We start from the raw sequence: 14,634 nt of genomic DNA on the forward strand, positions 1-14,634 counted from the left end.
GTAGCGCCCCAAATGAGCAATTAATTGGCATTTTTTTTAAAAGTTACTCAGATATATATAAATTAATTACTCATAAATTTAATTAATTAATTTTATTTTCTAATAATAAATACATTGCTGCAAATGAACCATCATGGAACAATTTTTTTTTCTTTTCCTTTCAAAAAAAAAAAAAAAATAAAAGTGCAAGTTTGTTTGATTTTCTTATGTGAGGACTGATTATTTTCTGGGAAAATCATGGTCTCGTTTATACATGGTGACAATGACGATTTTGTTTGTTTGATGAAAATTGTAGGATTCTGATCGAATTGAATTGTTCTTGAGAGGAAAGAAGAATCAAAAGAGAGAATCGAAAACATAGAATTGAGAGAGGGAGTTAAGAGACAAACTGGTTATATATTGGAAGAAGTATTTTATTGTGCCATAAATTGTGTAGTAAATTAATATTGAAAAATTTTTATATTACAAATTAAAATTTAAAAACTGCTGATTATTACAAATTTCTAATTCAGGGATAACAAACAAAAATTTACCAAATTTTCAGTATATTAATTTTATTATTCTTTATACAATTGTTATAATTATTTTTTATTATTTCTCATTTTTTTAATATAATTAAATAATTTTTGGACAATAAATATTTCATTTCACTCAGTAATATTTTTTTGAAATAATTTATCATAATTAATTTCAAAATAAATTGTCTTTATTAAACTTATCGTGTAATAAGTTTTTTTATATATATAAATATCTTTATTTATATTTCAGATATAAATAATAATAATTAAAAAACTAGATACAGTATAAAAAGCAATTAATTATTTCTGATTGGAGGAGGAGAGGAAGAAATTCTTGGAAATTATATAAATGTGAAATGATCTGCCAATGCATGGTCTTCGGTAGTGTCATATGCCACATGCGGTATTTGGTTTAGAATTTGAACGGGTAATACGATAAGTTTTTGAGCCGTGTCTCCACGTATTATTATCACTCTATATCTCCTTTTTTTCCCTTTTTTTTTCTTTTTTTTTTTAAACATATGCATATCCTAAAACAAATCCAACTTTCAATAATCTTCTTTACCTGCTATTTTAATCACTACGATATGCACTCCGTTTGCAGTCAGTATTCCAAATCATTCATGGATTATTCTTGTTAAATGCCTTTTCTTTTGATTTGGTAGTGATTCTATTGGCATTGATGGTTTTCTTTTTATCTAGAACACAGCTGTCCATTAGAGTGTTTGATCTGAAAAAAGGGTTCACATCAAGTCTAGATATTGTTTATCATATATAAAATTCTCTTTCAGGGAATAGCAGGATTTTGTAGATTCCTGAAAAGATGAGGGGAGCTGTTCTTGTAGCACTTGTTGCTGCGGTGGGGAATATGTTACAAGGATGGGACAATGCAACCATTGCAGGTATGTGCGATTCATGATTCAAGATTCAAGATTTGAGTCTTTTAGAATACTGTTGTGACCAAGATTCAGGAAAAATAAGAAATCCAATGAGTGCTACGAATCAATTAAGCCTTTTGCCTTTCTTTTTCAGGTTCCCTTCTTTACATCAAGAAGGAATTCGATTTGCAGACTCAACCTACCATGGAAGGGCTAATTGCAGCCATATCACTTATTGGAGCCACTATTATTACAACATTCTCTGGACCTGTATCAGATATATTTGGACGGCGCCCCATGCTGACAATTTCTGCAATTATGTATTTTTTTAGTGGTTTAGTGATGCTGTGGTCTCCCAATGTTTATGTCCTTCTTATAGGAAGGGCATTGAATGGGTTTGGGATCGGTCTTGCTGTTACTCTCGTTCCAGTCTATATTTCTGAAACTGCCCCTTCAGAAATTAGGGGACTATTGAATACCTTCCCACAGTTCCTGGGTTCAGGTGGAATGTTTCTATCTTATTGCATGGTATTTGGAATTTCATTGATGGACTCACCAAAATGGAGGCTCATGCTTGGGGTTCTTTCAATTCCTTCTATCGCTTATCTTGCATTGACAATTTTTTACTTGCCTGAATCTCCAAGGTGGCTTGTGAGTAAAGGAAAGATGCGCGAGGCAGAACACGTTTTGCAGAGACTTCGTGGCAGGGAAGATGTTTCAGGTTTGTCTGTTCATAGGTACAACTGTTAATTGTTATCGTTATCTGCGGGTTGAAATTTTGATGCTAATGCTAAAGTTTCTTGATTTTGAACCGTAGGTGAGTTGGCTTTGCTAGTTGAGGGTCTTGGTGTTGGGCGTGAAGGATCTATAGAAGAGTACATAATTGGCCCTGCCAGTGATGGCGAGACCATTGAGAAAGGGCAAGTTAAATTATATGGGCTTGAGGAGGGTGTCTCATGGGTAGCCAAACCTGTAACTGGACAGAGTAATCTTGGCATTGTGTCTCGCCATGGAAGCATGGCAAACCAAAGCGTGCCTTTTATGGATCCTCTTGTCACTCTTTTTGGAAGTGTGCATGAGAACCTTCCTGCAATGGGAAGCATGCGAAGCATGCTTCTTCCAAGCACAGGAAGCATGTTCAGCATGATAGGAAATCAAGGTAGAACCGAAAATTGGGATGAAGAGAACCCAAGGGATGAGGAGGGCTCTGCTTCAGAAAATTCTGATTCCGATGACAATTTGCAAAGCCCATTGTTGTCTCGGCAAGAGTCTAGTGCAGAAAAGGATGCTGCCCGTCCGGCCAATCTCAGCATGTTAGGCATTAGGCGTAATAGCAGCCTCTTCAATCCTGGGGAAGAAGGTTCTATGGGTATCGGTGGTGGTTGGCAATTGGCATATAAATATTCTGAAAGGACAGGTAAAAATGGCAGGAAGGAAGGAGGGCTACAGAGGATGTATTTGAAACAGGAAGGCACCGTTGGTTCTCAGAAAGGGTCGCTTGTTTCAGTTACAGCTGCTGCTGAATTTCCTGAAGAAGGTGAATATGTACAAGCTTCTGCTTTGGTCAGCCAAACTGCTATTCGCTCTAGGCAAGTACTTGGTCAGATTCCAGATGGACCAGCAAAGATTCAACCACCAGAAACAGCTGATAAAGGGATAAGCACTGGCACTCTTTTCGAACCTGGAGTTAAGCGTGCATTGATTGTTGGTGTAAGCCTTCAGATACTTCAACAGGTAAATAAGAGGATGACATCATCTCTACCAATGTTTGCGTGGGCCTTGAAGCATTGTGCCATAGTCTAAACTTATGCTTGTTATCCCATATTATTAATTGGTTATAGTTTTGAATGGACCTTGTAATATTAAAAGATCTTTCCCCCTTTTCCATGACTCTAATGTGTAAAATTCTCTCGTGTAGGTGTCTGGTATAAATGGGGTTTTGTACTACACTCCTCAGATTCTTGAGCAAGCAGGTGTGGCAGTTCTTTTATCAAATATGGGTTTGAGATCAGACTCTGCATCTCTCTTCGTAAGTCTCCTCACGGCACTCTCAATGCTTCCATGCATCGTGATTGCCATGAGGCTAATGGATGTAGCTGGCAGAAGGTTGGTTTCTCCAAAATTTTCTTTTAAATACAAGTTTTCAATATTTGAAGTTGCATGCTCTAAAGGCTTTATAAATATTTACTTCTTCTTGCAGGTCAATAATGCTGTACACAATCCCAGTGTTAGTAGTGTCGCTCTTTGCATTAGTCCTAAGCAATGTTGTGAATGTTGGGTCAGTTTTGCATGCAATAATTTCTACAGGAGGTGTTATGACCTACATAAGCTTCTTTGTGATGGGGTTTGGGGCAGTTCCCAACATCATCTGTGCTGAGATATTCCCAACCAGCGTCCGCGGACTCTGCATCACAATATGTGCTCTCACCTATTGGATTGGTGACATAGCCATAACTTACTTGCTTCCTGTACTGCTCAACTCCATTGGCCTTTCTGGTGTCTTCGCAATCTTTTCCTTCTGGTGCATTGTATCCTGGATATTTGTTTTCTTGAAGGTTCCTGAGACAAAGGGCATGCCCCTAGAAGTCATTTCCGAGTTCTTTGCTGTGGGTGCAACTGCCATCCCCAAAAATGACTGATTGATTTAGAAATAACAGAAAAACAATGTGATTAATCTAGCACAGAAGGATTGCTTCACATTCTTTTATTTTCATCATCTAATGTTAGGAGTTTTTGGATTATAAGTACATTTTTTTTTATTAAATGTTTAGTAGCAAGATTAACTAAATTATTTAATAAGATTCTAAACTCAAAGAAAATGTCTGATGAATGGAGGAGGAGTATTTTAGTACCTATTTTTAAAAATAAGGGAGATATACAGAGTTGCTCGAACTATAGGGGAATTAAACTCATGAGCCATACTATGAAGTTGTAGGAGAGAGTTGTGGAGTATCGACTACGTCGTGATACTTTTATCTCTCTCAATCAATTTGGCTTCATGCCCGGTCGTTCAACTATGGAAGCGATCTTTGAAGCTTGATGGAGAAATATAGAGATGTGAAGAAAGATCTACACATGGTTTTTATTGATTTGGAGAAGACTTATAATAGTGTTTCAAGAGATGTCCTATGGAGGGTATCCATTAGGTACATACAAGTGTTGAAAGATATATATGAAGGAGCAACTACTATTGTGCGCACAGTGGGAGGGGACACAAGAAATTTTTCGATCTCAATTGGATTAAACCAAGGATCAGCCTTACCTTTTTACATTAGTTTTAGATGAATTGATGAAACATATACAAGAGATTATTCCTTGGTGCATGATGTTTGCGGATGATATTGTTCTGATAGATGAGACACGAGAAGGAGTCAGTAGAAAGCTAGAGCTTTGGAGAAGTACTCTAGAGTCAAAGGGCTTTAAGTTAAGTAGAACGAAGACAGAATTTAAGCATTGCAAGTTCAGTGAAGGCCAAACTGGTGATAGGGAAATAGTTAGTTTGGATAGAGTGGTACTGTCCCAAAGTAATCAATTTAAATATCTCGGCTCAGTCCTTCAAGTAGATGGGGGATGTGAGGAGTATGTTAGTCATAGGATTAAAGCCGGATGGTTGAAGTGGAGACGTGACACGGGAGTTTTATGTGATTGCAAGATTCCCAATAAGTTGAAAGGAAAATTTTACCGTACAGCCATACGACCGACTATGTTATATGGTAGTGAGTGTTGGGAATTGAAGGAGTCGTATGCGTTTAAGATAAGAGTTGCAGATATGAGAATGTTAAGGTGGATGAGTAGCCATACTAGACTAGATAAAGTCCGTAATGAGAGTATTAGAGAAAAGGTAGAACTGGTACCAATTGAAGATAAGTTGAGAGAATGGAGATTGAGGTGGTTTGGTCATGTAAAGCGTAGACATACGGATGCTCCAGTTAGACAAGTAGAGCATATTAGATTAGATGATAGAAAGAAAAAAAGAGGTAGACCTAAATTGACTTGGAGGAGTAGTACAACATGACCTATAAATATTATAAATTTTTGAGGATTTAACTCAAAATCGTTTAAAGTGGAGAAAACGAATCCATATAGTCGACCCCAAATTTTTGGGATAAATATTTAGTTGAGTTGAGTTAAATGTTTAGTAGCAGATATTTTATTTCTGCATATATGGAAATATGTTCAGATAGGAAGAGTGATCAGCTTCTTAGAATTGCTATTGCAGTAAACAAAGGATCCTAGTTTCATATTTATTAAGAAAATAATTTTTGGAGGTTAGTGATTGTTTTACTAAAGTTTCTGTTGTGGGCTATAATTGTTTTTCCTGAAGATGTGTTCTTGGCAATTGCTTCCAAAGTTTATCATAAATCAAGTTGGCTTAATCTATCGTTTATTTACATAAAAAATAATTTATGATTATTTATTTACCTGCTATATTTAAAATAAAAAAATTCAATATCTTTTATCATTGAAAAATAATTTAAAAAAAAATTAAATATGATTATATTAAAATTTAATTAAATTTTTTTAATGTAAATGATTTATTTAAAAAAAAACTATGTAATTATAAGTCAACCACCAAATTATCTTAGCTCAATAATGAAAGTCCTGCCCAAACTAATTTTGTTAAATAAAAAACGTTTCAAAAATATCAATAGTCGTTAGGGCGAGCATTCGGCTCAAACCAAACCGAACCGAATAGAATTAAATCATAAAAATCGAATTATATATTTTAGAAATCGAACCGAATCAAAATGGATGAAAAATTGAATCAAATTGAATTGAATTGCTCTATTTTTGTTTGATTCAGCTCAAATCGATCAGTTTTAATTTTTAATTTATTTTTTAATTTAGACTTGATTTTTAAGTTATTTGATCTAATTTTGACTTTAATTTAAATCTAATAATTATTAATTAATAAAATTAAATAATTAATATATATAATTAAATATAATTCATAAATTCCTCATAAAAATGAATCAATTTAAAAATTAATTTAGTTTAATTTGAATATATAAAATTATTATTCGATTCAATTTAATTAAATTTTTTTTAAATTAAATTAAATAAAAATTAATAATTTTTATAATATAAAATTAAATTAAATCAAATTAATTAAATTTTAAAATTAAATTAATTATATTAAATTAATTCAATCCCATTTAATTTTTCAAATTTAGATTGAAATTTTCCCCCTTCGTTGTTGTATATGAGAAATTGAACAAACTTGACGAATATGGCAAAAAGAAAAAAATGGTTAACTGAAAGAGGCTTTACGGTGATATGGCAAAATACGATTGGTTGAAGAATGAAGTCGTGGGTAGACAGGCCAACATCGATCCCTGCTGCGTCTTAACATTTCTCTTTCACACTCTTCCTCAAGGCTCTAGGTCTAGGGTTTAGAAATTCTCAGAGATCGATATCTTTTACTGATTTTACGACTCAATTTTAGAAAATTTTGGGGAGAAAAAATAAGTAAACAAATAAGCGAAAAAAATGGAATCTTCGGATCGCACAGCTCTGGAGAACCGTCCCGGCATCTTCATGATCGGATCCTCCAACGTGGGCAAACGCACTCTTCTGTCCCGTAACATACTCTCTCCCTTGATTGTTTGATACATCCAAAGCAAGCTCCTTTCATTGGAGCTTTAAGAAATTTTTATCATTTACGCCAAATTACACTTCTTTCTTTTTAATTACAAGCTTTAAGTGATATCATTTGCTGTTGCGGATAGTAATCCCAAAAATTCATTTGGAATTATGTTTAATGTGGGATACAATTTAAACTTATTCTTAGTCGAGTGGCTAAATTGTGATATAATTGCTAAAGAACTTAATCATCTGCAAGAAATCCTGTAACTTTTGCTGTTTAAACTGTGTTCTGGTTGTAGGATTACTATCAGTGGATTTTGAAGATGCTTCTGATTCATCGTCTGAAGTACTTGCCCATGGGTGCGTTGACTATGCCTTGTTTCTCCACAAATGATTGTAGATCATTTGTTTCATTGGAGTTCTTTCGTTCTTGATCATGGTAAATTATTCGTGTTCCTTTTCTTTTTTTAACAGGTGGACTATCAATACAAAGTACTACACAGCTGATGTTTCTGTATGGATGGTTCATCTTCATGACGAATTCTCCGTCAGGACCCTCCCAATTTATAGCCGCCTGGCTGCCTTAGTGATGGTCTTTGACATGAGTGATGTTGGTTTCTTCCTATTGATACTTGCATTGCTTTACTAATTGTGAATGCTTGAATCTCTATTTGGGGCTAGCTCTGAATCTGGAATGGTATCATTTGCTTTCCAGCATGATATTGATGCAATATATCCTTCTTTTAATGGATTTTGTGCAGTTATCATCTCTCGTTGCACTTCAGGATTGGGTATCTCGAACTGATATGCAGAAGTTTGAGATATTATTATGCATTGGAAACAAAGTGGATCTCATTCCAGGTCATCCAGTTCATGCTGAGTACAGAAGACGCCTACTGAAACTTGAAGATTCTTATGCTGATCCTCATTCAGAGTTCTATGAGTTTGGGATTTCTGAAACTGAAGGAAGTAGTCTTTTGGCTGGTGAGGATCCTGCTGTGGAAATCAAGAGATCATGTCTTGAATGGTGCACTGAGCACAACATTGAGTACATTGAAGCCTGTGCCTCCAATGCTGATTTTGACAAATGTAAGATCTTCTTCTTCTTCTTCTTTTTTTTTTTTTTTTTTTTTTTTTTGCATTTAGCTCAATTAACTAGTATGTAATTTGGCAACTTGACTAATATATGCAAAATTGATGAGTGGAAATGAATTAGATTATCATTTCACCTTCTTTTCTATATATGTACCTTTTGGATGAGAAATATTTTGTTGCTTTATACTCCAGACTAGCCAGCTTAACCAGCATGTAAAGTTATCAAATGATTCTTTTTCTTTTCCTTCCACAACTTGACTAGTATATGCAAAATTAACAAATGGAAATAAATTTTATTATCGTTATACCTAACTTTGTATGTATCTGTCTTTAGAATGAGAAATATTTTGATTAGTGGTTTATACTTTCTGAGGCTAGTAATCATGTACAATTTATGAATGACACAAAGGTGATTAGAGGGACATTGTGCAGTGAAGAAACTATTCCAGCTGGTAGATTGAGATTTGAGATTAAGAAATAATAAGATCTTGAATGTTATAAACAGAAGTAGAAAACGATCATGACAAGGTGTTGAGTTAGATTATTGTATGATTAAATCGCATAATGAACAATGAAAATATACAAGGAAAAAAAAAAGGCATTTTTAATCAATATATAATTTAAATAATTAGTCTCTTTTGGTATCCATAAGATAGTGAGGCTGCTTTTACAGGTTTATCAGCTGATGGTGATTTGCAAGGAGTTGAACGTCTCTTTGGTGCTCTTTCTGCGTATATGTGGCCTGGAATGATCCTAAAATCTGGCAATAACATAACTCAGCCAGCGTTACCTAATAAAGAAGGTTTTATATGATATCATTTAGTTTATTTTCTAATTCATCAATTGATATGCTAAACAATTCACATGCCCTGCACAGACTTATCTGAAGAAGAATCTGATTATGAAGTCGAGTATGAAGTGCTGTCTGCTGGTTCAGCCGAACCATGGGATGACACACATGGGGGATGGGTTTCTGCAAATGGTACTAGTTCCGTATCAGATAAAAAGGGATCAGTTGATCTCAATAATCATATTACAGAACATGACCAAGAGAATTGGAAAAAGTTTGACAATGAAGAGCTACAGCCCTCAACATCGATGGTAGCATTGCAGGATGACAAGGAAGTGGTGCCCAAAGTAGCAGATCCTAACAAAGACACAGAAACAAATGAGGTTACACCTTTTGACTTCGAGGATTTAGAGCAGTTGATGTCTGAGATTGGAAATATGCGTGACAACATGAGGTTTATGCCTGATTTCCAAAGGAGAGAAATGGCTGCCGAACTGGCCATGAAAATGGCTGCCATGTTTGGTGGTGGCACTGACGATGAAGAGGAGTTTGATTAAACAAATGGAAATCTTTGGAGTAATTAGTTTGATCTCATAAACTTGACTACCCATTATCAACAGTTTTTTATGGTAATGATCAGTTCAATCTTCGGCCAGGGTAAAAGAGATGACATGCTTTTGGAAATTGTATGATTGCATTGCTCTTTTGTTTAGTTTTAGTACGAGTGGCGGATGAGGAATGAGCGCACGTTTTTTGTATAAAGCTCTGCAGAACTACTTGATTTCTGGTATACTGGGGATTTACATTTGCATATATCATACCTAGAGTAGGCAGGATTATATTAGAGACTGTACTGTAGTCTGACAGTTGCTCTTTTTAATTGAAACGAGCGCTTGGCACACAAACTAGCAAGTTGCATTAAGAGAAAATATCTTCTGGTGGGTTAAATTAAGGTAAAGTTGGGGAAGGTTGGCAAAAAGCACTCAATCGAGTCGTCAATGTTAAAAAGCCCTGCCCTACATGCTGAAGGGGACTGGCACGAACTCTGGCATTCTCTATAGACGCTTATATTCAGTCATATTTTTTCAGGCAGGTGTATGTCGTTTTAGTGCTCTTCTAATCATGCTCGCTTGGAACCAAGAAAGGGGCAAATTATCGGCTGATAAATAAGATATTTAGATTTTTTTAAAATTTTTTTTTCTCAGGATAACCTCGGAGTTGTGGTGGACCCCGTCTTGAGCTTTTGAACAAAAGCTAAAATATTAGCTGCTAAGCTTTCTGGAGGATAAAGAACAATCAGTGTTCCGTGAGGCCATCTGGAAGATCGCTACTTTGTAAACCTGTTGGATTCATTCATTAGATTGGATAAATGTAACAGGCGGCGGCGAAGCATCTACTTTTCCTACAGGTTTTCTTTTTTACTTTAACGCCATGTTTGGATATAAAATGAGGATGAGGAAAATAAAAAAAAGAAAAATATTTTTTTTTTATTTTTTTATTTAATAATAAGAGAAAAATATTAAAGAGGAGGAAAATAAAATTTATTTCTTTATATTTAAAAAAAAAGAGGAGAAAAAATATAATAGCATTTTTTTCTTTAAATTATAATTTTGTTTCAAATTTTATAAATTATTTAAAAAGTTAAAATTAAAAAATAAGAGTATATATGTAATTTTATTAATTAAAGTATAATTTTTCTTTTGATTACTTTATTTTCTCTTTAAATTAAAAAAAATAATAAGAGCAAAATAATTTTTATTTTTATTTTTTTTTATTTTTATTTTTCTTTTATTTCTAAATAAAGAAAGTAACAATATCTATTTATTTTTTCTTGTTTTTTTTTTCTCTCTTTTCTCTGTATCCAAACAGAGTGTGAGTTTCTATTTAGTGTACTCGTGAGGCACCTTGCACATGCGTACAAAAATTCCCATTCATCACTAAAGCCATAAAACATGGAGAAAAATGAATAGCAAGTGAAGAGGACAAAATTTTGTCAAGTTAAATTGCTGAGTTCTTTGCTGAATATGAAAAGTGAATGATAAGTTTCAGCAATTATATTGTGTAAAATGGGGAATCAACCGTAACGTACACTGAAAAACTTGAAAAGTAGGAATTGTGTGAATCATCCTGCAACTGCCTTTTTCCTTCTTTCTCCTTGACTTTGTTCCTCGGGTCACACTAGGACTCAATAACCCTTAATATTTACCCTTTTTTTTTCCTACATATTCATTTTCCAATTATCATATTTAATTCAAATTATGCTGCATAATTTAAAGAAAGCTGAAAAAGCTATTTTCTCTTGTTCAAGAAAAAGAAAAGAAAAATCGTAGCTCATGTTCATACTCTGCAACCTGCAAATTACAATTAGCTGCGGCCTCTAGCTAGGAAAATGCATACCGAATCTCGAATGAACTATACAATAGAGAAATAGGAAAACCTAGCTATAATTGTTTTGTGGTTTTTCGCCTTTGTCAAGGCAAGAACCCACCGGCACCGCCAATATTATGCCTTTGATCGTTGTTATTATTATAGTTAACGTTACAATTATCTACCCTGGATTTGGAATCTGCCTCCGCCGCACCTCCACCGCTCGACGTAGATATAGCAGGAGGAAACTGGCCGCATTTCTGACACCTTGCCAACCCCAGGATCTGACGGCAGGAAGGACACGACGAATGGGACCCTAGCCACGTGTCGATACACCCAATATGGAACCCATGCCCACACTGTGGTAAAATCCTGATCTCATCTTCCTCTCCAAACTCACCTAAGCAGATTGCGCACTCCGTCGATGCAAACTTACAAGAACCAGCAGCCGCGACGGCGCCGTACGTGAATTTGGGGAGTGACTGAATGATCTTCTTCTTCAACCCCTTATTGGCGGCGGCCTGCGACGGAGAACGAGAAGCACTGCCACCACTGCGACGGAGCCAAGCACAACGAGCCACAGCAATGAGTCCCACAACGCATATCAATGCGCATAAAAGAGCTGCGAGTATGACAACGAAGTCTGACTCAACATTGACGGCCTCCGGTGGGTCAGCGGCCAGGGAAGAGTCGAAGCCAGTGAGCATTCTTGCATAGCGAGTCATGGCTAATGGTTGGATAGCATAAATTGGGGGAATTTAGCAAAGAAAGAGAGAAAAGGAGAGGAGAGAGTAGGAGAAAAAGTGGGTAATTGGAGTCTGCGGAGGTTCTTGAAGTGGGTATATATAATAGAGAAATGAAGATTTATGGAAGGTTTGGTAGGCAGTTCCAGGATAGTTGATGGGTTAAAAAGTATCAATAGGAAATGAGAGAGAAGATGGTGACAAGGAAAGAAAGGCAGCAAAGTAGCATGTACTGATAGGAGACAGGTTCCTCTCCTCTTTATCATGGATAAACATAAAGGGACCACTCACTCTCTCTTCTTTGTTTACAAGTTGGGCCATTTTGTCATTTTTCACTTTCACCGTTTCCATTTTCACATTCTATTTCTTACTATTTGATCATTGGGATTGGGTGACCAACTCGCTTCAGTTCAGTCTCTCTCTACTGCCTGTGCATGAGATCAAGTGATACATAATATATTTCTTGCATGCTAAAGAAATTCTTGGAGTTGTTTAGATTTAAAACTTTAATCTTTTATATTATAAGATTGAATTATCCATCCATTAATATTAATATGTACTATTAAAAATTAATTTCTTTTAATTGTCAAAAAAAAATCTTTAAATTAAGGTATGAGACTTGATATATAATTATATAAGGGTTGCAATAATTAGGTTAATCCAAATAGCGCTTTTAAAGGAAGCTCAATCAATCACATCCGCAATGTGCTTGCTTAAAAGAAAAGGAAAAAATATACAAAGGAGGGGATAAATGATTGTGAGATTACTTTCACAATCCTCCAATCATATTCTCATTCCTATTAATCTCCAATCCCATCTACTTTTGCTGGCTTCAAAGCTACAAATATGTTTTCAATTTTATACTACAATTTAATAAAAAGAACTTTAAATTTCAAGAGATTAATCTATTTATAGCTTAAGGATTAAAAATTAAATAAAATTTTTAAATATAATTAATACATAGAGTTAAAATTATCATATCATAAATTTATTCATCTTTAATAATACAAAAGAATTAATATTAAATTTAAATTTGATATTTTATAGTTTTAAAATTAATTTTAATATTATTAATAATTTTTTTTAATGATGTGAAGTCACAATGGTTAACCTAAACAAGTTGTGTATCTTAGGCTTGAACAAGTGGAGTTTAGCAGGTTGTCCCTAGTGAATTCTGATAGGATTTCAAATCCTGACTTTTTCTTTCAACTTGAAAAAAATTAATTTCCCCAAAAACAAGTTGAGTTCAACATTAATGCCATTTGATTCGTTAATTGGATCAATCCTAAAATTGTCAACATTGTTTCCCAATTATATAACAAAAAAAAATTAACTTCTAAATTTCTATAACAACGCTCATAAAAGGATAAATTTTTAAATTATCAAATATATCTCCCATTGTAAAAATATTAACCTTATAATATTATTATTTTTTATAAGACCTTATAAATACTCAAGTATAATTAAAATTACCTAATCTGATTTAATTTAATGATTAAAGGAATATAACTCATTTAGCAGATTTTTATTTGAGTCTCTATAAGAACAGAACTCAGCGGCTTTTATTTCTCAAAAGTTTTTAAAATTAAATTTTTAATCATAAATTTTAATATAAATATATAAATATAGTTTTTTTAGTATTTATTTGTTAACCCTCTAATTATAAACTTTTAATTATGATATCTTTCAATCTCCCTATTCATTAAAAAAAATTAAAAAAAAATCAAATACATATATTAACTCCAATCAAATAGGCTACACACCACCAACTAGGAAATACAAAACAAGTTGGAAACGAAATCGAATTCCTTGAAGTTCATTGTTGTAATCAAGGTAGAAAAAGACATGGGTATATTTTGGTTTCATATGGGTTTTGGATGAAACGAGTGAATCCGACTCTCTCCCCTCAGTATATAAATTCAATTTTGGATACTTAATATTCTATAGGAAGATTAAGACACAGCATACCCTAATCAAAATTAGTAAACGACACCCTGGCTGCTGCAGGCAGGCACTGCCAGGGTACCCTTCTCTCCATGGGTTTCACAATTCGTATTTAATTGTTCTTAAACACGTGCATTGTCTCCCTCGCAGGGTCCCCATCCCACCTTCACTCGCATGACATTATTTTCTTTTTCTGTGTTAACCCTTTATTAGAGTCTTTAACTTATCTATAAATTGAGCTTATCCCACCATTCTATTCATTAGTGGATATAATAATGCAGTATTTAGTTTATAATTAGCTTAGTTTAGTATGGATAAATATGGTATTAAAAGGTTAGCTAGGAAAACAAGTTGATGAAAATTAAGAGTACTGTGGGATGTGCGATTAAGGGCTGGATTTAGTTTTTATATGATATTTAATATTCAATAGTAGAAGGGGACCAATGCCAAGTTCGAGAGTTCAGAAACAAACAAAAAGTTGCGTATGTCAAAGGGAAATACTGAAAGACCCTGTTCATTGCTTGTATTTAATTTAGTAATTTAAGTGTTGAAGCTGACAGAGGGATAATTATAAAAAAATATATATTCCACTTTTTTTTTTCTCTGTATGTTTCTTTAAAAAAAAAAAAATCTGTTTTTAATATAATTTATTTATTTTTAATTATTTCTTTTTTTTATTTTTATTTATTACTTAAAATTTTTTATGATAATTT

The 14,634-nt window shown here is 33.9% G+C and overlaps 3 protein-coding genes across 4 annotated transcripts; 2 read left to right on the plus strand and 1 right to left on the minus strand.

The window, feature by feature from the left end:
• The first annotated feature begins 1,011 nt into the window (after positions 1–1,011).
• On the plus strand, positions 1,012–4,117 carry LOC110669835 (monosaccharide-sensing protein 2-like). 2 transcript variants are annotated; one of them, XM_058138723.1, is made up of 6 exons: positions 1,033–1,121; positions 1,310–1,420; positions 1,551–2,117; positions 2,214–3,130; positions 3,315–3,502; positions 3,597–4,117. In XM_058138723.1, the coding sequence occupies exons 2-6, from the start codon at positions 1,342–1,344 to the stop codon at positions 4,033–4,035; spliced, it is 2,190 nt and encodes a 729-aa protein (XP_057994706.1). In that variant the 5' UTR covers positions 1,033–1,121; positions 1,310–1,341; the 3' UTR covers positions 4,036–4,117. The 2 variants fall into 2 exon arrangements, with proteins under 2 accessions (XP_057994705.1, XP_057994706.1); XM_058138722.1 differs by having other exon boundaries at positions 1,012–1,420.
• Positions 4,118–6,657: 2,540 nt separating this feature from the next.
• LOC110669836 (uncharacterized) lies at positions 6,658–9,772 on the plus strand. The gene is made up of 6 exons (XM_021831664.2): positions 6,658–6,977; positions 7,282–7,342; positions 7,457–7,592; positions 7,744–8,071; positions 8,751–8,879; positions 8,955–9,772. Exons 1-6 carry the CDS (start codon positions 6,887–6,889, stop codon positions 9,422–9,424), a joined length of 1,215 nt encoding a protein of 404 aa, XP_021687356.2. The 5' UTR covers positions 6,658–6,886; the 3' UTR covers positions 9,425–9,772.
• A 1,408-nt stretch (positions 9,773–11,180) lies between these two features.
• LOC110669763 (RING-H2 finger protein ATL80-like) lies at positions 11,181–12,411 on the minus strand. Its single transcript, XM_021831532.2, has one exon. It carries the CDS (start codon positions 11,957–11,959, stop codon positions 11,339–11,341), a length of 621 nt encoding a protein of 206 aa, XP_021687224.1. The 5' UTR covers positions 11,960–12,411; the 3' UTR covers positions 11,181–11,338.
• Positions 12,412–14,634: the final 2,223 nt, after the last annotated feature.

This window comes from Hevea brasiliensis, chromosome 16, assembly GCF_030052815.1.
Source record: "Hevea brasiliensis isolate MT/VB/25A 57/8 chromosome 16, ASM3005281v1, whole genome shotgun sequence".
In the NCBI taxonomy this organism is placed as follows: Eukaryota; Viridiplantae; Streptophyta; class Magnoliopsida; order Malpighiales; family Euphorbiaceae; genus Hevea; species Hevea brasiliensis.